Here is a 23,950-nt window from a genome sequence, read left to right on the forward strand (position 1 = left end):
CGATTGGTCGTAGAAGGATTTGCTATTTGGGATACATACGAAAAAAAGTTTAAAACATGGCTTTCAGCTGCGTATTGCAGAATGCAAGCTTTATCAGACAATATACTATGAAGAGAGTTTTTCTTTCTCTCTCTTTCCCTGTCACTCCCACTGTTAAATTCACTTTTGAATGCCCAGAAGCGAGCAGTAGCAATCAAATGAAAGTGTTCAATAAATACTTGTTGATTTATTCAAGTTATAGAAAATGAGTTTTGATAAGTTGTATGAACTTTTATTTTCATTGTTGAAAAGGCTTCAAATGATATAGCTAAATGAACGTGGTTACATCTGTGTTGGTAACTTTTTTCTTTTTTAGACAGATGATAAAGAGCCAGGAAATTAAATATAAGACCAGCCAATGTGGCACAATGAAAATAAATTAGTCTTTTTAAATTTAGTTAATGCCATAGCTAAGGCTTAGCATCTGATGAGGTGGGGCGGGGAGAGTATACATCTTCACCATGCTTTGTCTTTTTTTTCCTCTTAAAGAAGATCTGCACTGCACATAACTAAAAAGTTAAGGGTTTTTTTTAAAAAAAGCTTTTTCTTTAGAAAAATGCTTATGCTCTTTTTTTCTTTATTAATCTTGCTAGCGGTCTATCAATTTTGTTGATCCTTTCAAAAAACCAGCTCCTGGATTCATTAATTTTTGAAGGGTTTTTTGTGTCTCTATTTCCTTCAGTTCTGCTCTGATTTTAGTTATTTCTTGCCTTCTGCTAGCTTTTGAATGTGTTTGCTCTTGCTTTTCTAGTCCTTTTAATTGTGATGTTAGGGTGTCAATTTTGGATCTTTCCTGCTTTCTCCTGTGGGCATTTAGTGCTATAAATTTCCCTCTACACACTGCTTTGAATGCGTCCCAGAGATTCTGGTATGCTGTGTCTTTGTTCTCGTTGGTTTCAAAGAACATCTTTATTTCTGCCTTCATTTCGTTATGTACCCAGTAGTCATTCAGGAGCAGGTTGCTCAGTTTCCACGTAGTTGAGCGGTTTTGAGTGTGTTTCTTAATACTGAGTTCTAGTTTGACTGCACTGTGGTCTGAGAGACAGTTTGTTATAATTTCTGTTCTTTTACATTTTCTGAGGAGAGCTTTACTTCCAACTATGTGGTCAATTTTGGAATAGGTGTGGTGTGGTGCTGAAAAAAATGTATATTCTGTTGATTATGGAGAGGATGTGGAGAAATAGGAACACTTTTACACTGTTGGTGGGAATGTAAACTAGTTCAACCATTGTGGAAGTCAGTGTGGTGATTCCTCAGGAATCTAGAACTGGAAATACCATTTGACCCAGCCATCCCATTACTGGGTATATACCCAAAGGAGTATAAATCATGCTGCTATAAAGACACGTGCACACGTATGTTTATTGCGGCATTATTCACAATAGCAAAGACTTGGAACCAACCCAAATGTCCAACAATGATAGACTGGATTAAGAAAATGTGGCACATATACACCATGGAATACTATGCAGCCATAAAAAATGATGAGTTCATGTCCTTTGTAGGGACATGGATGAAATTGGAAATCATCATTCTCAGTAAACTATCACAAGAACAAAAAACCAAACACCGCATATTCTCACTCATAGGTGGGAACTGAACAATGAGATCACATGGACACAGGAAGGGGAATATCACACTCTGGAGACTGTTGTGGGGTGGGGGGAGGGGAGAGGGATAGCATCGGGAGATATACCTAATGCTAGATGACGAGTTTGTGGGTGCAGCACACCAGCATGGCACATGTATACATATGTAACTAACCTGCACAATGTACACATGTACCCTAAAACTTAAAGTATAATAAAAGAAAAATGCTTATGCTTAAAGTGTTCCCATATTTTAATTTAGCTAAAATATCATTTTTTATGAAGTGCAAATTATAGAAGTTTTGATGAGAGCAATAGTCATCCCCATACTTTAGTCAAGAAAAATCTCATTATTCTCAAAGATATTTTTTGATTTGTAACCAAGGCATTATTAGAAAAATTTATATTATAATTAAAATGTGGTACTTAAACACAGGGAATACTTTCTAAAATCCATCCACACAATAAAGTCAGTTAATACTGTAGCTGGCACTTTGCAAATATTTACAATTTGATCACCATAAGAACACTGTGAAAATTTTATTCCAATATTACAAATAAAAATTGAAGATAAGAATTTAGGTAGCTTTCTCAACATAGTACACTTGGTAGCTAGTAGAGATAGAATTCAAATAAAAATGCACCACATATTAAAGACTTTACTCTTTGCTGAAATACTACTCTGACTTCCTTTTGATTTCACTTGACTTTGCAATCACTTATTGAGCTTTTATTATGTACATAACTTGAAGCCTAGGTATTTACTATTGCTTATGGGCTTCAAAAAGTGCCCCAAATTATCTAATTCAGCCCAACTTTATTTATCATCCAATACTTTAAAAACATTGTTATCATACATTTGACTGGTAAAAAAAAAAAAATCAAGCTCTATTTCCTGTGACTTCTTTCCTTTCATATATTTCTGGGTTTTCTATAATCTTGTGCCCTATTCTTAGACAAAAATCCCATATTAATTTTTAGTCTTAAGTTTTCCTTCATTAATTATACTTATTTGCCTCTTTTCCTTACTAGGATACAAGTCAAGGGTTGCTTCGGAGGATATCAAGTGAACAAATTAGAATTAATGAGTGTGGAGAACATAAAGAACACTAGAAAGTAGAAATCCTGAGTCTTTATCTTAAAAGGAACGTGGATGGAAGAGTCCTTAGAAGTTATATAAACTTTTGAGGATCCCACATCCAGTTAGGGAGCTCGCACACTGAGGCTTTCAAGTCTAGTTTCAATTTGTGCGTTTTGCCATCATTCAGCCAACACTCAGTGCTTTTCTGTGCATCTGTGCTTGGCTACTTTCAGTTGTCCAATTATTTATCTTGTTTCTGTATTTGTCCATGTTGTCTCCTCCAGAGAGTGCAAACTTTTGAAGTCAGTCATTAATTTTATGAAGAAGTCCTGGTATGTGTTTGAAGCATCTCATTGAATATTTCATAATTTAACGAAGAGATCAGATGATTTTGGACAGTATCACATACGGAAAAGCTACATGATACATATTTGTGGTACCAGAACAATGCTATTAAAATCGGCCCATGATGTTTCTGATGAGATTGCAAAGTCTGTATCGAGTCTTAAGTCTGTATATGAAACAATTAAATTCTATGGAAAGAGACTGCCACAGAAAAAGAAAATAGGAATTAACTAAGGAAAACATAAAAATCACCTTTTTAGTTGATTTTTGAAACACAAGATACTTTGTTTTTATATTCACAACAATTTAAACAACTGATATAGCATTAAGATCAATGATACAATAACTCAATTAATACTTTCTATCCCAATATTACTCTAAAAGAAGAAAATGTTTATTCCTTATTACATAATAGGAAGGATAATCAACATTCAGTCAGAGCTTTTATTGTCAGATAAACTTAACTGTATGAATGAAGTTAAAAATATTTATTACTACAAATGATCTAAAGTTTTTACATTTTACATTTCAACTAACATTAAATTTCCAAAGCCTAATGCATGGCATTTTTAAATACAAATATTTACAGACCATGTAACACACATTAAAAATTAAATATCTCTTTAAAACAGTGACATATAGATGTATTAGTATATTCTTATTTGAATAATAATTACTTAAGGAGATTTGCTTAACAAGAATATAATCAATGAGATAACACTTTCTGAATATGAACCAATGTGGCAGATGCCCAAATCGCTAGGGCCTTAGACTCCTTGCTTCTTCCCCTCATCTCATTTCTGATTTCTACCCCAATTCTAAAGGGCCAAACATGAAACGTCCTGGGCAAAACCTTCTCTGGTTTCTATTCAAGCCATTGATGGCCTAATAGTTTAGTAGCAAGTTTTCTTAGCAGGTGATAAGGTAGTCTACTTAGTTCCCTACCTGGAGATATACAAAATCTGGTCATGTTTCTGTGGCCAACAGAAGTGTTTCGTATAACTGGGTACGTCCATGTTCACTTAGGAATGAGTTCAAATGTGGATCTTATTCTCAGTCGTTAATCTAGATTATATTTAATCTGAAGTTCTGTAGAGATGAATGTGTCTTCACAAAATTCCTGTTGCTGGCTTATAACTAGAAGTGATATTACTATTCTTGGGACAGGGTTAGTAGTAACCCAATAATAAATGTTCTTCATCTCCCATTGTAAGAACCAGATCACTTCTACACTATTACCAAAAAAAAAAAAAAAAAAAAGAGAACATTCATTATGAAAAATGCTATCTGAACATTTGGATATCTGAGTATTATTATGTTTATATAACACATATTATGCTGCTTCGGTAAAAAATCCCAACTAGACTTTTGTTTGAACTTTTGACAACTTTGCAAAAGCTTAACTTTTACTTAACTCTACAATCTTATAAAACATTATTACTTTTTTTGTACTGCCTTTTGATTAAGAAATAAGTTTTTTTCTGATTATAAATGGAATGACATCAAATAGAAGGTTTTACAGAATATACTGGCAGATACTGTATTTTGTTAGCAAAAAGTTTTGTTTTTACATTTTTAAAATAATTTCACATGACATATTTCAGTTTAAAGGATGGGACCAAATCTTAACATAAACATGCAATATGTTAGAAGCAGATGTATAAGTTTGTCATAAAAATGAGCAAAATCAATTTTCTTTATAACCAAATGGCAACATCTGATTGTACATCTTGGAATTCATTGCAGGTAAATGAGCGTGATCGTCTCCTAAGATTTGTTGGTCTCTGAGGTCTTCCTTCCATCAAGTCTAAATAGATGTCAGATTTCAGAAAACGTGTATAACTGTCTTGTTCCATGAGCTGATACACTCTGCTTTGTGCAGCATCAAAACTGTGGAGGGTAGGTTGAGTGATGCTATTTGTAATGACTTCTTTTGTGTGAAAATCAAGGTTAACCTGAATAAACAGAAAAAAAGTGTGATTATAGTTAATATGCTTATATAAACAACTTTGAGAAACAGCACAGGACTGATGCAATGTTGGAGTGGGCATCGTGGGCTTAAAAGCTGATATAGTTTGGATGTGTGTAGCCTGCCCAAACCTCATGTTTAATTGTAATCCCCAGCATTGGAGGTGGAGCCTGGTGGGCAGTTATTGGATCATGGGGGTGGATTTCCCATGAATGGTTTAGCACCATCTCCTTAGTGCTGTCCTCACGATAGTGAGTGGCTTCTGGCAAGATCTGGCTGTTTAAAAGTGTGTGACACCTCACTCTGTCTCTCTTTTGAGCCTGCTTCTGAAATGTGAGATAACTGCTCCCCCTCTGCCTTTTGCCATGATTGGAAGCTTCCTGAGTTCTTCTCAAAAGCAGATGCTGTTAGGCTTCCTGTATAGCCTGCAGAACCATGAGCCAATTAAAGTTATTTTCTTATAAATTACCTAGGCTCAGATATTTCTGTTTTTTTAGCATGTATCAAAAACTTTATTCTTTCTGTGGCTGAATATTCCATTCTATAGGTACACCACGTTTCATGTATCCATTCATTTGTTAGTAAACAATTGGGTTGTTTCCACATTTTGGTTATTGTGAATAGTGCTGTTGTGTTTGTTGCAGTGCAAGAATGGCCTAATATAGATGCTTGGGTTTTTTTCCTCTATTCTTGACTAGCATTTCATCTGTTTCTTCTCTCCTGGAATTCCTGGTCCTTCTTACTCTCTATGAATTTAGAATAATGCAATATTGAACTGCTAAGATCATAGAAATAATTAAAGCATAACTCATTTTCAAAATAGGTAACTAAACCTCACAGAGGTTAAATTATTTGAGTCATGGGAACAAATGAGCTGGGGCATATTTGAGATTTTAATGTGGGGCTTCTCTTTATTCCAGTGCTCATTTCATTATGTTATGATTTCCTCCAAGCAAACATATGCTGTAGTATGAATGTCTTTTAAAGATATAAAATTCTTTAATGCCTTGTATCATAGCACTGAATATATATCTGGTTCTGATGGTGGTTGGGTTTTCAGGTAGGGGCTTTCTTTCCCCTTGTCCATAACACAATACAACTAGCTGCCTTTTTATAAAAAAACTATGTAAAACGTTGGTTTTGGGAGAAGCACTATTTATAAAACACACATTAGAAACTTTGAAGCTCTACTTAATTAATATTTTAGGGCAGTCAACTCATATTTGCTAGTCTTATACCCATTTTAGCAATTGTATCACACAATTACTTCACATTGAGTTTGGAGTAAAAGAAAATCTCAATTGTTTTCCACTTGAAAACTTGCCTAGTTAGATTTACCTCATCTCTCTATTGTAAGATTTTTCTTTTAACCTGTCTTTAAAGTAGCCCTAAAGCAAACAAAACTCTGTATAAATAGATGAGCCAAAATTAAATTGGTATATGATGCAAACTTCTTGATGTCCCTTGACTTCATCACTTATAGAAATCTTTAGTTTCTATGAGAGGTTGCTTGTGCGAAAGTGATTAATATGAATAAGTGAATGAATCTAAATGTTGCAATTTATCATATTCACTCTTAGTCTAGAATGAAAATAACTCTGAAAAGTGACTCTAATTGTACTTTTCCTTCTGTGATAGTATCTTACAATGTCTTCCATTTGTATGGATAAATATTCATAAATAATTATCTTCCCTCCAGCAACATCATGAACATTCTGGTAGAATGTATGAGGGTACAAATTTGATAAAGACAGATTATCTAAAAAATTTAGCTCTGAATATACATTTCTCATAAAAAGACATAAAGTGCCATTTTGGACAAAATGTTCAACATCATTACCCATCAGGGATATGCAAGTAGAAACCATAATGAGATACCAACTCACTTCAGTTAGAATGGCTTTTAATGAAAAAGACAAAAAATAACAAATGTTGGTGAGGATGTGGAGAAAGGGAAACTCATGCATTGTTGGTGGGCATGTAAGGTAGGGCAGCCATTATAGAAAATAGTATAAGGGTTCCTCAAAAATTAAAAATAAAATTATCATACGATCCAGCCATTCTACTTCTAGGTATATATCTAAAGGAATTGAAATCAGCATGTTAAAGAGATATCTACACTCCCATGTTTATTGCAGCATTATTCACAGTATCCAAGAGATGGAATCAACCTAAATGTCCATCAAAGGATGAATGTATAAAGAAAATGTGGTACATATGGAACACTATTGAGGTATTAAAAAACAAAGAAACTCAGTCATCTGTGGCAATGTGAATGAACCTGGAGGACATTATGTTAAGTGAAATAAGCCAGGCACACAAAAATAAATACTACATGATCTGACTTGTATGTGGAATCTAATAAAGTTGCTCACATAGAAGTAGAGAGCAGAATAGTGGTTACCAAGAGCTAGGTAAGGTAGGAAGGATGGGAGGATGGAGAAAGGATGGATCAACAGGTACAGAGATAGATAGAAAGAATAAGTTCTGGCATTATATTACCTAATAGGTGATTATAGTGAATAATAATACATGGTATATTTCAAGATTGCTAGAAAAGAACATATTGAATATTATCACCACAAAGAAATGATAAATGTTTAATTTGATGAATATGCTAACTCTGAATTTATCATTATACAATGCACGCATATATTAAAACATCACACTGTCATTAACATGTGTAATTGTTACATGTCAATTATAAATAAAATTAATAAAAATAAGTTGGAAAAATATAATTCACAATTTAAAAATAAAATTATTAAAAAATTTTGAAAGCAATTATGCATTTTTACAGTTATCTTTACTGTACCTCTTTTGGAGCATCAGTCTGTATAAATTTCTCATATATTGCTTTTGCTTTAAGGTGAATTTGTTGAGGTCCCTTGCTTTTCTTGAAATCTTCACAGGCTATCCAAAATTCAATATTTTCTTCACTGAATTCAGTTTTAAGAAATCTGGTAAAAGCCTCTAGTCCATCTATCAAGAAAATAAATAATATAACTATAAAATAGTATTAATGTTGGAAACATTTACTGATTGATAATGAAACATAATTGCAAATATTAACAGAAAACCTACATCTTCCCTCTAATGCAGCACTGCAGCACACATCTTGCACAATATACATGAGAGACCCTCATGTAGTTTTCACAACTATAAAAGGAAAGTATTATTCCCACTGAAATAAGGCCAGTATCTCACTCAGGCTTAAGTTTGACTTTAGGCCTAAGAGTAAGAGGGACACCCTACGGTGGACCTCACTTTATGTCTCTTTTATCCATTCCCCTCGCAGAGTGTGAGGGGTGATTCCACAGAGTCAAGAAGCCATTACAGTTGGAACATCCGGATCCTACCTACTTCTACACCATGCCTTTGGTATTCAGGATCTTGAGGTTCCCTTACTAAAAGCTCTATGCTTCCAGAATTTACACAGCCTTTTCTCCAAGTCCATCTACCAAAAACACACTGACTCACTGGTATTTATACCCTTAGGCCCGAGTATGAACAAGGCTTCAATTTGCAGGCTGGAGTGTGTACTCAAATGTGCAAAGAGCTGCTCACAGTGTGAAACCAAACCATGGGGGAAAAGAAAAAGGTGGTAGGTCATGTTTATAGAGTGGAAACGTTAAGTGTCTGAAAATTTTAAATTAAAACATAATCTTCCAAGTGGCTTACAAAGTATATTTGTCAAAGCAGAAGGCTAGCATATATATTTTAAAGTTATTAGTTTCTATAGCTCCTAAGCATTTAGACATACAGCATTGGACCTCTTTTTCACTTTTTGTCTTGCCCCATAAATGTTAGGGGCAGGTATTAAGTCTTGTGGAAGACTGTCTGGGCTCAAATTAGTGTTCATTTAGTTACTACGTGGCCCTGAGCATATTACCTTTTCTTTCTGTGTCTTAGTTTTACAATATTTAAAATTAAGATAATAATGATCTCTACCTGATAGGGCTGTTGAGAGAATTAAATGTGTTAAAATACACCAAGTGTTTGGAACAGTAAGTGGGACATATTAAAAACTCCATAAGAGTTTTAGTAATCGTGGTTGTGATGATGATGGTGATCTTGATAATTTTTATTTAAGGCTCACTAAGATGACATTTACATAACTAAAAAAGTGGCAGAGTTTGGATTCAATGTGACTTCAAACTAGACAATGTGACTTCAAAAAAGCTCTTTCAACTATCTTTTTTAACTCTACTTATTTTTAAGCCTTGTAAAAATTAAACTTTTTTATTTTGAGAAAATTATAGATTTACATGAACTCGTAGGAAGTTCCTAGGAGAGACCCCGTGTACTCTTTATCCAGTTTTCGCCAGTGTAACAACTTGGAAAACTACAGTGAAATATCACAGCTAGGATAGTGACATTAATTAATATAATCAAGATACAGAAAGTTACAAGTGTAACACATGTTGCCCTTTTACAGCCATATTTACATCTCCCCACATGTAATTTTTTTTAACTCCAGGGAACCACTAATCTGGTCTCCATTGCTATAATTTTGTCAATTCAAGAATGTTATATAAATTAAATCATGTAGTATATGTTGTTTTAGATGTTTCTATTTTCCACACAGCCTGATTCTCTGGAGATTTATTCAGGTTGATGAATGTATCAATGGTTTCTCTTTGTTGCTGTATTATATTCCATGATATGAATATACTATCACTTGTTTAACCATTCTGCCATTGAAGGAAACATGGGTTATTTCTTTCTTTCAGTTATTACAAATAAATCTGCTATAAACATTTGTGTATAGTTTTATAAAATGTTCACAAGTCTTTATTTATCTGGAATAAATTCCAAGGAGTGAAATTGCTTGAGTGTATGGTAGTTGCACTATAGAAATGTTGAGGGAAGGGAAATATGTTCCTAATGGATTTTTCAGATAAACTTTCTCAGAATAAATCACATTTGAGTTGGATTTAAATGAGTTTTAGCAATCTTTCTTTAGATTCACTCTCACTCTCTAGTTATAACCCATTTCTCTTTCTGCTCTCCTTATGTAAGTTATTGCATAAGGAAATATCATGAGTCCCATCTGGACTTCCCACTTGGCAGCATCTGATAATACTGACCCCCTCCTTTTTCAAATACTCTTCCACATAGGATTGTAGGATGGCATATCTCCTAGTTCATACTGTGTGATCGTTTCTTTGTGTGTTGTCTGTTTAGGTTTAACTCCTTCTGTTCCCCATTAAATGTGCTATTTGCTAAAATTCTGTCCTTTGCATTCTCCTTTTCCTTCTTCTTTCCTTTATCTTCCCTATTCGCCCATCTTCTCTCTTGACATTTTTCCTGAACTCCTTTTTTCTGACCTTCAACTGTAATTTATGCATATTGTTAACACCTGTAGACAAAATGAGGCATTAGAAACAATTCTGAAAAACAAAGTTTTTTTACATGTTGATATCATTAAAATATTTTAATCTTCTTACAAGAAATTATTTTTAAAATCATAACTTCAAATATTCCTCTAGCTACTGACATGTCTTTTCTCCTTACAGATATAAAATCTTTGATTAAGTTTTCTACACTTAGTCTCTTAATCCCCTCTATCTCATTTACTTTCCAACACACGAAAATGTGGTTTCCATTCAACACTTTACTTAAATTATTTTTGCCAAATTGACTTAATGTTATAGTTAGTGAACATTTTTTTCCATCCATATGTTATTTCATCTCTCCACAACAGCAGGCACGGTAGAGAATTGCCTGTAATTCTCCTCAATGGCAGCTAAACTCCAGAGTTTCCTATTACACCTCTGACTATTGCATCCCCAAATCCTTCTCAGTTTATCCTTCTTCATCTTTCCCTTAAACTCATTTCCTGAAAAATTACTTCAACACCCAAATACAATCAATATGCAGATGATTCTTAGAACTTATCTGAAGCCTCTTTTTCCTGAGCTCCAAGTTCATATCAACCAACATGTGAAAAACATCATTGAATTGAGCACTGAATCAGTCATATGAATGGTACATTTATCATCTTTACCCCAAACCTTCCCTGCATACATTTCCCATTTAATGATGCTATCCACTCAGGGATATAAATGGGAAACCTGGCATTTATTCTCAGGGATATTTAATTTTCCTCTTATCTCACACATAGCTGATAATCAAATCTTAAAAAAATCCCCCTTTCATATATCCTACATCTGTCTTTTTATTTTTGTGCCATCTGTAATTACTTTTATTTAGACCGGAACTATCTCTCACACAAATTATTATAAAAACCTCCTAACTGGTGACCCTGAATTTAGGTTTTCCTTGTCTCTTTCTCCATCCTCCAAGACTATTATCCACATTCTCATCAGTAATATCTTTCTGCAGTACAAATTTTATTATGATTCTTCACCGTTTAAAATTTCCCAATAGCGTTCATCTCTTCCTATTATGTTTTTACACTGATTTAAGCTCCACTCACAGAGAAACACGTATAGTTCCATTCATGTGCCATGTTCCTGAATCTCTTAGTTTTAGCTCCTGTTGAGAATACTTTTCCCTTCCTATTCTAAATCCATAAAGCAATTTTATTAATCTAACCCATACAGCCTATATTCATTGAGGTTGAAATTACATTTCATCTTGTCCGGAAAGACTTCACCAATCTCTAAAGAACGAGTTGGGTGTCCTTCATATATGTCCTTCTACTGTGCCGGGTAAACTTAAAATATTGTACTGCAGTTGCCTGTTAACTTTTGTTTTCCAGGCTACACTGTAACATATATAAGACGAAGACCCTGGTCTAACTTGTCACCAAATTTCCAGTACCCAACATGAGAAATAACTCAATAATTATTTAATAATACTAAAATAAATTATCAACAAATAATTGAATTAATTATAAAAATACAGAATTATATTAAAAAACATGAAACACTTCTAGGAAATATTTTGTGTACTAAATGAAATATCAGACCTATCGTATTTACAAGAGATATGGACAATCAGAGCTGGTAACATAAAAAAGCAAAAAAAAAAAAAAAACCACAAAATTGTGTCCTATTGTGAATATGGACAAAAATATGTAGTTAAAAATATACTAATTTATTTAAAAAGTTAATTCTTAGCTTGATGACATTAAACATTTAATTAATATTCTAGTTTCATGCTTGGCAAGCAAAATTTTTGAATACATTTTGGCTGCTTCTTTGGTCATATGAAAAGGTAGAGAAATGGCTATCAGTGACAGTTTTATTTCTGAATCTGTATTATTAGTTTGGTATTTAACCTCATGAGTTTTGCCAATGTGAGCCTTCTACTGAGAGTTGGGTCCTTCCTGGCATGCTAACAAGATGACAGCATCAATTTTGAGAACGTGTGAAGCTGGAGTTTGTGGTAAATGCCAGTCTATATGACTTCGGGCAAGCTGACAAACATTTCTGGAGGTACACTGCTCTCTGTTGGATATCACTATGAGTTATTGAAACATATAATGTATTCCTTACTTTGTTCAACTATTTTATTAAATATTTTTGTTTGCATCCTGAACTCCCCACTGAATAACTCATTAATTCATCGAAACAATATTGATCACATGCTGTGTTCCAGACACTGGTCTAGGTACCAGAGACCAGCAATTTTAGAAGTGGACAAAGCCCTTGATTTGATATTTAATCTATAGAGCACTACCTTAAATAAAAGAACATATTACTACTAAACTATTAAGAAAGCGAGGGTCATTACAAAGTAATGGGAACCAGACTTGTCCTCCTACCACAAATAACTATAAAACTAGAAAAAATATTGAGGCAGTAGTTTTCAAGCAGAATACAACTGGCAACAGATGAGAAGAAAAACACATGAAGTGAGTGGTAGGTTTGCTCTGGCTTTCTACCTGGGGGCATTTTTAAGACTGGTACGCATGAAGACGGAGGCTAACCATAGTAAGAAGTCTTGCTGAATTGAGGAGGCAGAGATAAGAGTTTGGGCATGATGATGTATTTGGAATTTGTGGGTCAGGCTACTGAAAAAAGGAAACATGCAGAAGGGTGTGGGACAGTTTGAGTGACCTTGTACCAACTTGTTCTCTCTTTTTTGTCACTTGTGGTTCTCAAAAATAAATGTACAATGTGCTGACAATGCAACATCCTGAGATAAGAGAAATTGACCAGAATAACCCTGCTGTGTTCCTTTGCCACCCCAAAATAGGATCTTCTTTGTCACTTTAGCCCAGGGGTACCTGCATTCCCTCAGACATAAAAACCAGGACAGGCTGCTTTCTGGGATCCCTCAGCTGCCATGCAATTGGAACATCATAGACAAAATTTAATTCACTCTTAGCAGCTTTCCTGAGTGTTGAGGGGCAGCTCATTATGAATACTAGGCTTCTATTATCCCTTGGTGCCTATTTGCAAGTACTAAAGTTGCTTTGCTTAACTAGTTGTATCAGTGTTCTATCATAGTGGATTTGTGCAATTAATCAAAATTGTAGCCCAAGACATAGGGGGCTTAATTGGTAACCAGTGCAGAGTGAATCTGCTTTATAAGGGGACCCAGAAGCCTCCATGCAGTTTTCCTGCAGAGCCTTGACTGAGGGCTAAGCTGCACATGAGCAGGGCAAATTTTGTGAAGTCTAGAATAAGACAGATGCTATGGGACTGAGGTAAATGGAGATAGGAGAGTTTTGATAGGTTTGGATGACTTTGGATTTCTGGCTCAGCCGTAGAAGAGATACCAAAGAAAGGTCGTGTTTCTGGTATAAATACTATGTCTTGTCCTACTACTAAGAAAGGTCTTGTCCTCATACTAAGACAATTCTGAGATACACCAGCCTTAAAGGATCAAGCTGATCAGAAAAAAATCAAGAGGATACAACAGTGATTTAATTCACTTCCAGAAAAATGATTCAATACTCTATAAGGGAAGACCACATAATTTAGACTCCTATGTCTTCCTCCATGCTCACATACAAAAAAAAATTAGTGATATAAGGAAATTTTCATGACTTATTATCAATATTTTGTTTGTTGACAAAATATCAATAAAAACTGATCACAAGTTATCTAAAATGTTGGAAATAGCAGACAAAAACTTTAAAAAAGCTCATATAAATTTTTTTAAAAACACAAAGGTTAAAAAAGACCTAAGACAAAATTTAAACTATGAAAAGTAATCAAGTTGAAATTCAGCAAATAAAATGTAAAATATTAAAAATAAAAAAAAAATTGGATGGCCATGGCAACAGATTAAAGACTGCAGAAGGGATGGATATGCTAGCAGACAGTTGTATAGAAGATAGATTTACTTAATCTAAATAAGGTAGGAAAGGAGGAAAAGAAAACAACAACAAAATGAGGAAACAAATAGAAAATAAATAGTAAGATGTTAGATCTAATCCCATATATATCAATGATGAGATAACATTTAAATGAGCTAAACATTCCAATTAAAAGTCAGAGATTATCTGACTGGGTTAAAAAGTAAAAACAGACTACATATTGGCAACAAGAGACACATTAAATGAAAAGTATCAGGAAGATGAAGAAAACGGATAAAAATGTTACACAGTGCAGAGGTTAAGCATAAGAAATCTGAACAAAAAATCTTCACATGGCTTGAAAAAGTAACTTCAAAATAAAGAGTATTTCCGTTTTGTAATTTTTAAGTGACCAATTATTACTAGTACATAACAATCCTAAACATATATGAACTTAATTTAGAGCTTCAAAATACATGAAGCAAACTCATAGAACAGAAGTAGAAAAATTCACAATTTAGGTATAGATTTTAATTCTGCTTACTCATTAATTCATAGAAAAAAGTAGACAATATCAATGACAATATATAAAACTTAAACATCATTAATTTGACTGAATTGAAAAATTACAAAATGATCTACCAAACACACCTTTTCAAATGCACAAGGAATATTATCCCAGATAAACTCTGTGTTAGACTCATAATATAAGCCTAAATAAATTTCAAAAAGCTTGATACCTTACAGATATGTCCTTTGCCCGCAAGGGGTTTGAATTAATAATTGACACTAGTAACATAGATAAAAACAAAACAAAAACAAATATTTGAAAATAAGCACACAATAACCAGTGTGTGATAAATATGTAGTAAACACAATAACCTACATGTTAGAGAAATCACAAGGCAAATTAGAAAAATATTTATACTTGAATTATAGTGAAAGTACAGCAGATCAAAAATTTGTGAGATGCAGCTTAAACAGTGGTTAGAATTTTATTGCACAAAATGGTGGTCTAGTAAAAAAAAAAAGAAAGAAAAAAAAACAGGAAAGGTATAAAAATTAAGATCTAGGTTTCCACCTTAAGAAATTTGAAAAGAAGAGCAAATTAAATACATAGTAGAAGAAAAAATAAAAATAAAAACAAGAGGAAAAATATATGTAACAGAAAAACTACAGAGATTAACAAAGCCAAAGTTGGTTCTGTTACAACATTAATAAAATAAAACCCCTAGCAAGAGTCTTTCACATTAGGAAGCAAACCATAAATATTAGTATAGATCTTACATATATTACAAACAAGTGAATATTATGAATGACTTAATGCCAGTAAATATAATTTATATGGCATAGGGAAATTGTTTAAAAAAACAATAAACCTATACCCAAACTGACACTTGAAGAAGTGGAAGATCTGGTAGCCCTAATTCAATTAATAGATTTTATAATAAAACATTTCTCTCCGCCCAAAAATACCTCGGACCAAATTTAGTAAATTCCATCAAACATTTAAGAAAAAAATGTATTTTAATCTTACATACTTGCTTTGAGAAAATTGAGAGGAGATGAACACTTTCCACCTCATTTTATGAGACGAGGATAACTCTAATACCAAAACTTGACACTCTGCCCCATAAAAAAAACAAGTAAAGACTAAGACTAAGAAAGAAGTGAAGAAAATTACACAATATCTCTCATGATTATAGAAGCAAAGATTCTACACGAAGTATATGTTTTAAAATCCAGCTATTTATAAAGAAGGTGCAAATATTCTGGCATTATGGCTGAAAAAAGTTGAAATAAATGTTGTAGCTTTGTCTGTTCAACTCATTTTAACTTAGATTACCACATTTTTTTAAATGTTTACAGCTGTCTAGAACTATTCCTCATGGTCAGTGACTGTTACTAATATAAAAAGTTCCATATAAAATGAAACAAGAATAATAAATTTCTATTGGTAGAAGTATGGTAATAACTAAGAGGTTTTGCATTTATAACATGTTTAGAGGTTTTGAAAGTTAAGTGTTACTTATATACATTACCTCATTTAATTTTTATAACAGATACATGGAATATGTCTTATATTCGTTTTCTTAGATGAGAAAACTGAGATTCAGATAAGTTCAATTGCCCCAGATTTTATACATATGTGTATATATATATTTATATATATTTATATATATTTATATATATTTATACATATTTATATATTTTTATATATTTATATATTTTATATATATTATATATATATTTATATATTTATATATATTTATATATTTATATATATTTATATATTTATATATATTTATATATATTTATATATTATATATATTTATATATTATATATATTTATATATATTTTTATATATTTATATATTATATATATTTATATATTATATATATTTATATTATATATATATATGCATATTTTTCTCAGGAAGGCATTGTTTCCTTTGGTAGGCAGAGAAATAACCCTCCAAAGGTGTTCATGCCCTAATCTCCAGGACCTGTGGGGAAAAAGGTACTAAATATAGTTCAGGACCTTGAGATGGGGGAGATTATCCAGGTAGAGCCAATCTAATCACGCGAGTCCTTAAAAGTAGAAGAGGCAAAAGAGTAGATCAGAGAGATGTGACCTAAGAAGGACCTGACTCTGCTGCTGGCTTTGAGTATGAAGTAGATGGTCATGACCCAGGAAATGTAGTGTATTCTGGAAGGTGGGTGTCTTAGTCTGTTTTGTGTTGCTATAAAGGAATACCTGAGGCTGGGTAGTTTATACAGAAAAAGGTTTATTTTACTCACAGTTCTGCCGGTGGTATAAGAAGCCTGCTGGCATATGCTTGGCTTCTGGTGAGGGTTTTGTGCTGGGTCAAAATATGGTGAAGACCAAAGAAGAAGTGGGCATATGCAGAGAGGGATCAAACCCGAGGGGCAGCCTGGCTTCATAAGAACCTACTCTCGAGGGAACGAATCCATTCCCCTGAGAACTCATCCAGTCTTTCAAGAGTGAAAACTCACTATTGCTGAAAACTGCACCAAGCCAATCCTGGGGGAACTTCTGCCATGATAGAAACAAATCCCCTAGGTGCCCCCTCCCAAAATCACCACATTGAGGATCAAATTTCAACCTGAGATTTGGGGTGAGGGGAGAAACAAACCACATCCAAACCGTAGCAGTGGGAATGAACCTCAGTTTGCAGCCAGCAAGGGAAGGAAGTAGTTGGTCTATAACTGCAAACAGCTTAATTCTGCCAGCAATCCAAATGAGCAGAAACGTGATTCTTCCTTAAACCCTCCAAAAAAAGAATAGCCTGCTGACATCTTGATTTATTTTGATCAAACCCATACTGGACTTCTAACACAACTTTAAGATAATAAAATTGTGTTGTTTTAATCACCGTAGTTGTGGTAAGTTGATATAGCAGCAACAGGAAACCAATACAATCCTCAAATTATTCTTTTTGTATCACCATTTATTCCTCCTTTATATAGACCTTATCCTCTTTGTCATGAAGCGTCATTTTTTAATGTTGTAAACAATCTTTTTAATGTATTAGAGTTCCAGGAACTTACTGTTTAGGAAATCAGTAGTTAGACAAAGATATGACAACCTATAGAAATTCCTAAGCTTTATAGTATGGAATGATTTCAGCCACTACCACAAGAAAAGGATGACATAGGTCTCTTCTGCACCACGGCCTCTTCATTGGGATGTTTTCAACTGGACAAAGGGAGATCCTGCCGTTTCTTTTCCTCGGTAAATTTACCATGAGCAACGGATGTTAGCAGTTACATATTAGTCAATTAACTAGAGAGACAAGGGAAGGTTGGGCTCAAAAAGAATTTGACAAGGCATTGTAAAACTGACAAGCAACTTACAGAACTTGTCTGCAGTCCTGAAATGCTAGTAAGATAATTTCTAGTCAAACACAACTGTCTGATGAAGGCTTTACTGCTAAGTGATTCTTGAATGAGTCAGCAAACTCTGACCACTGAGAAGCAAGAGTGATCAAGTCGCTCTTCTTTCTGTAGCTCCGTTAGTGTATTCTTTTCAAGATTTATTTCTCACACTGAGCATGTGCTTTTCTCAGACTGTAAAAGGGAAATATAAATGAACAATTGTTCTTTGAGGCATTTTGATACATTGTACATTTCCTCCAAATACCTACAAATATATAGGTTTTCAGAGTAGTTAATGGTCTAGCTACAAAATAATTGCCAAAGTGAATAACAGCGCATCAGATGTGCTGGTTGTACTGTGGCATATTAAGCACATAAGCACCCATAGGGATTATTGTTCCTTAGAACGTTCCTATTTTATTTTCCTTCCCACAATGCCTTTCACCACCTGCATTTGAGAACTTGGACTTGTATAAAAGCAGTTTGTGTCATGAATTGTCCAAGACTATATTCCCTTAATTTTTGAAAGCTAAATTGCAATATCCTCTCAAGACTTCAAGTAAATCTGGAGCCTTATGATGACTTTAGGAAATAAGCTGAGTAAGTATTGTTTGGATGCTGATTGACAGCAGCTTGATAATTTATTTCTTTTCCATTATGTAACTGGAGGGATGGTTTTATTACTTAGTCTATGGTTTTACTTGTCTTTTTTTTTTTCTAATTTTGCCCCCTCTGTCTTCTATAATGTTCTTGGAATAAAATAAGGAGACTAAGACAAAACATGCTGACATGCTATGTTAGTTCATTTTGCATTGCTATAAAGGAATACCTGAGGCTGAGTAATTTATAAAGAACATAGATTTATTTAGCTCATGGTTCATCAGCTCTGCTTCTGATGAGGCCTCAGGAAGTTTTACTCATGGAGGAAGGCAAAGGGGAAGCCAGTGTATCACAAGATAAGAGGCAGTGAGAAAAAAGGCAGGTCTCTGGCTTTTGTAAACATTCAGCTTGCATGTTAACTAAAAGAATGATAACTTGCTTATTACTGCGAAGACAGTACAAAGCCATTCATGAGGGATTCACTCTGTGACCCAAATGTCTCCCACTAGGCTCACTTTCAGCTTCAGAGGTCACATTTCAGCATGATATTTGGATAGGTCACACAACCAAACCGTATCACATGCCTTTCAAACCCTAAACTGTAATTGAAATATAATTTGAAACGTGGGGCAATGTTTAGGTCTGTAAAAGAAAACCACCACAAAAAAACAATAATCTATGCACCAACTGGCCTGAACTCAACTTTCGGCAGTTAGCTGTAGCCTCTGCCCAGAACTACTTAAAACAAATTCTTCTTGAGAACTTTCCCCTTAATAAATATTTAAGATAATGGAAACCAGCTATTTACCACCTATACTTACTTAATCTTTCAAATTGCTAAAGTATTTGTCCTTTTTCTAAGTTAATATCCATTTTTTTTTACTAGACTTAACTCTAAAAAGCAGTCCTTAATTTATCTCTGATAACTATCTTCAGAGCTGATAGATTCTTTCTAATTTTTAATAGAATTCTAAAATGTCTTATTTCTTATTGCAGGGTCAGTATCTTAGTATGCTTTGCTTAATAGTTGCTATAAAGTGGATTTCTGAAGAGAATTTCTTGGCTAGATATTAAGAAAAAACTGGAAGCAGGACAACAAAATAATTGTGAGAAGATTTTCAGGTAATCCTAATTAAAAAGAAAACAAAAAGTAGTCATATGGAAATGTGCCTTCTGCTGATATTAAAAAGCATACCATTGGGTGTTATTGATCTGTTTGTCTATGATATAGGTCCTGCCTTTCCCCATTTCACAAAAAGAGGCATTTTATCTTGTTCTTCCTTGTTCCTCAGTTACTATTTAAATGGAAATTAAAGCAAAGTTGGCAAAATAAAATGCCAGTTACATTACAAGGAAAGAACAACCTGTTTCAAGGCCATATTTCCAAAGAGGAAAGAAAGTATGTTTTATTTGGCTTATAAATAAAGTCGCACTGACCCAGTGAAAGCATAAACGTTTTCGATTTTAATCTACTGCACTCTAGCCACATGTTATGCATAAGCATGGATTGATCAGTTTTTAAATATCAAATTATTCCTAAAGTGAGTTATTAAATAATTTTCATGATTTCAGAAGAATATGACCATTACTTCTATAATTAACTAATCAGAATTATAATAAATTTTTTGTACTGTCAGCTAAAAGAAAATGCCCAGAAGCCAGATAGCTGAAATTGTTATTTATTAAAATAACTTTTTAACCTATAATTACTGATTTAAAAAAAAAACTTAGTCTGAACCTGAGAACTGTGTTATGTATTTGAACAGTATTTACAGGTTAGGAGTTTTGAGTGTTCATTAAGGTCTTAGCACATTGCTGTATGCCTTTTATTGGCACAATTCCATTTAATTTTCACATCAGCCCTACGGAGTAAGTCTTGTTATACTCATGTTTATAGATGAAGAAGTTGACGTTCAGAGAGTTAACTTGCATTAAATCTTACAGACGGTAAAAGATAGTGTAAGTGCTTGAACCCAGGTTCATCTTATTTAAAATTACAGGACCTTTACAACTAAACTGCCATAAAGAAAACAAAGTCCTTACTGTTGAGGAATATGAAGATTAATGGGCAGGACAGGCATGTATGAACCAAGGACTGAGGAAGGACAATTAAAAGAGTGACTTATTCTGTTCAAAGTAGCAGAGGAAAATCAACTTGCATAAAATGCAAATAGAAGTCTTCCAGAAAATAACATAAACATTATTTCAAATAGAGTCCTTCACTAATTCACAAGCATGAGTGTCGACTCTGTGCCATCTGCTGTGCTCTGAAATATTATGCAAAAGCCCTTTGTTACTATGGTTAGTCTTGTGCTTGATACAGACATTCAAAGTGAAGTCAGCGTACTAATATCAAGAAAAGTGCTAAGTATGTTCTGAGTGCTCATGATGCATTAACTAAAGTGAATGGATTTTGTTGGCATAATATGAATATAATAGTAAAGCAAAAATACTAATTCAAGAAATGAATAAAGGATGAATGAGAAAGAAGTTTATTAATTAAAATTTTAAGTAAATAACTTTTTTAAAGTAATGTGCAGTGCTCTACCAGATTATCCCAGCACATTAGTTACTTCCTGTTTCTCTTACTCACTTTGGTCAGCTGCATTAAGTCAGTTCACAATGGAACCATTTCTCACACAGCGGCAGTAACTTACTAAACAGTCCTTTAGAAGGCAGCAGTGGTGAATGCAGCTGCCAAAAGTGCTTGATAGAACCTGGGATTAGAATTCACACTGGAAGAAGCTGGCTCAATGTGTCATACAAATATGAAATGCTTGTAATTGCATGTTTCTAAATTGAAACTCTGGCATCTGTTGAAGTATTTTTCTGATGCCAAGAAACCAAATGAAACAAAAAGTCAAGAAAATCTGAAGTTGGAAACCCAAGTACCGTATAATATCCGAAGTAATAAGTTGCATTGTTTCTTCTGTAACATTTGGCTTTGTAGCTCTGATTTGCCATAGAATGTGGTTTCTTTTGCCATAATAAATGATTTATGTGATGAGTTATAATTAGGACTGGGTTTTATTTATTTTTAACCTTTAGATAAATTAAGAAATTGAGTGCTTGTTGGACAGGCATGGTGGCTCATGCCTGTAATCCCAGCACTTTGGGAGTTCGAGGCAGGTGGATCACTAGATCAGCAGTTCAAGACCAGCCTGGCCAACATGGTGAAACCCTGTCTCTACTAAAGATACAAAAAATCAGCCGGGTGTGGTGGTGTGCTTCTGAAATCCCAGCTACTCGGGAGGCTGAGGCAGGAGAATCGCTTGAACCCAGGAGGTGGAGGTTGCAGTGAGCTGAGATTGCATCATTGCACTCCAGCCTGGGTGACAGGGTGAGATTCAATATGAAAAAAAAAAAAAGTTGAGTGCTTGTGCTTGTTATGGGTTAGCTTGAGTTGGAAATTTAAATTTTTAGAGCACTGAAATTCTTTATCTTGCAGAAAATTGGTAACCAAAAATTAGGAACTGTAACTTGAAAAGCCACAAGGTGAAAAGTATAAGAAAAAGTACTCATTTCCTCCCCTAAAAGTGAAGTACGCATTTCCTTGTAGTCTTTACTCAAACTTAGTAATAAGTATTTTCCAAAGTATCGTCAGTTTCTATTTTTAAATCCAGGAGGTGCAATGACTTACATATTCTACTTCCATCCTACATGTTACAAATTGTTTTCAGAAGTTACTTAGAACCACAATTCAGAGTGTAAAAAGTTCAAGTAAATAGGTATTAATACAAAGGTTAAAACTATTGTAGTTTTTAGCAATGACTGGATAAAAGAGTACACATGGAAAAGGAACAGTTATGTAGTAGTGGAAAGATTGTCTAATTGATAGAAATTCCCCTCATGAGATATAACATTTTCATTCAGATAAGCAATTATCAACAATGTGAGCTGGTTAGAAAATCTCTTTCTATAAGTCAGCCTTCCATATTTTAGGTGTGCACTTACAAAACCCTGCAAAACTTTTGATAAGGTTTACCATGGACAAAAAATGTTCAAACTCTACCCTGTTCTCTTTTTACAAGTCTTGTTCATCCTCCTCTATTTCGCATCTATTACAGATATCATTATCTTCCTATTATAATAAAAATGAAATCTAGAAATCTTTGGCTCATCCTTCTTTTTTGTTTCCTATTCCTTCATCTTCTCACTCTATAACATACATACACATTGATTAAGTCACTAAGTTTATCCATTTTGTTTTTCTAAGGGGATCCTTACTTTGAATTTAGCTTTTATATGACAACTTTGTAGGTAGTCTATATTACATGCATGGAATTTTACCTTTCTAACCATCTGAGTTATCTTTTTAACACACAAAGTCTTCCAAAGTTTGTTCCCAACTTAATTATGTAATGTGTTTATTATTCTTTGCCTCAGAGTAAACTTACTGCTTTTCCAGATCATGTCAAAATCTCTTAGTACTCTGTTTCCTTGCCTTTATCTCAATAATTACCTTTTCTTTTGCCTGTTGAATTATTGCATACATCTATTTAATCTCTTTTAGTGATCTTCTAAAGCCTACATGATATACTGCAAGTTCTATATAATATTTAAAAAACTGTTTAGCAAGTTATTTTGGAAGTTATGTGTTATGCAGCAGTATCATTTTCCTTTCAAAGGTGCCTACACAGAGCCATATACATATATGTATACAAATAAAAACACATATGTGTGTATATCTCTGTATTTTATTGGCATCAACTGATTTTATAAGTTCAAATTGATAAAATTAACTTTTATAAAGCCAGTGAGAAGATTGATAAAACTAAATTAAAAATTTATGATTGCAAATGACAGATATAGTTTGATATTTCATTTTTTATTTATTACTACTTTTTAAATTTAAATAGCCCTTAGAAATTACTGGTTTATATACATGTAGTATTAAACTACAAATTTTTATTATTCATTTTGAAACTTCAGACAAATTTGACAATAAATAGAAATAGCAGAAAAAAATAGACTAATAACTCCATTGAACGAAATAAGAAACAGAATTTAAATTATTGATGGACTTCATTGTGTTAAAATTTACTATGTAACATTCCTGAGATCATTTTCTAAAGTATTTTATTCTTCAATAGATTTAGATTTACAGAAATATTTTGCAGAAGGTATCAGGGGAACCAGACCCCAATATTTCAACATAGGTTCTTTTCTATTTTCCCTAAGTGTCAGCCAGTCTGAGAAATAAAGGAAAA

The 23,950-nt window shown here is 33.5% G+C and overlaps 1 protein-coding gene and 1 long non-coding RNA gene across 3 annotated transcripts in view; one reads left to right on the forward strand and one right to left on the reverse strand.

Annotated features, from left to right (window-relative positions):
- The window catches only part of LOC129531652 (uncharacterized), a 556,454-nt gene extending 548,726 nt beyond the window's left edge, over nt 1-7,728 (forward strand). The window contains exon 8 of one of the 2 annotated variants that reach the window (XR_010135176.1): nt 4,801-7,728. This is a non-coding gene — a long non-coding RNA (uncharacterized lncRNA). The remainder of the gene's footprint in view (nt 1-4,800) is intronic. The other variant, XR_010135174.1, reaches the window with a different exon arrangement.
- The window catches only part of RGS18 (regulator of G protein signaling 18), a 29,539-nt gene continuing 7,203 nt past the window's right edge, over nt 1,615-23,950 (reverse strand). The window contains exons 4-5 of the mRNA XM_004028068.5: nt 7,839-8,005; nt 1,615-5,009 (exon numbers count right to left, since the gene is read on the reverse strand). Of these exons, the coding sequence (XP_004028117.1) occupies nt 4,752-5,009; nt 7,839-8,005 (425 nt within the window). The 3' untranslated portion in view covers nt 1,615-4,751. The remainder of the gene's footprint in view (nt 5,010-7,838; nt 8,006-23,950) is intronic.

The sequence above is a fragment of the Gorilla gorilla genome, chromosome 1 (assembly GCF_029281585.2).
Source record: "Gorilla gorilla gorilla isolate KB3781 chromosome 1, NHGRI_mGorGor1-v2.1_pri, whole genome shotgun sequence".
NCBI classification, from domain to species: Eukaryota; Metazoa; Chordata; class Mammalia; order Primates; family Hominidae; genus Gorilla; species Gorilla gorilla.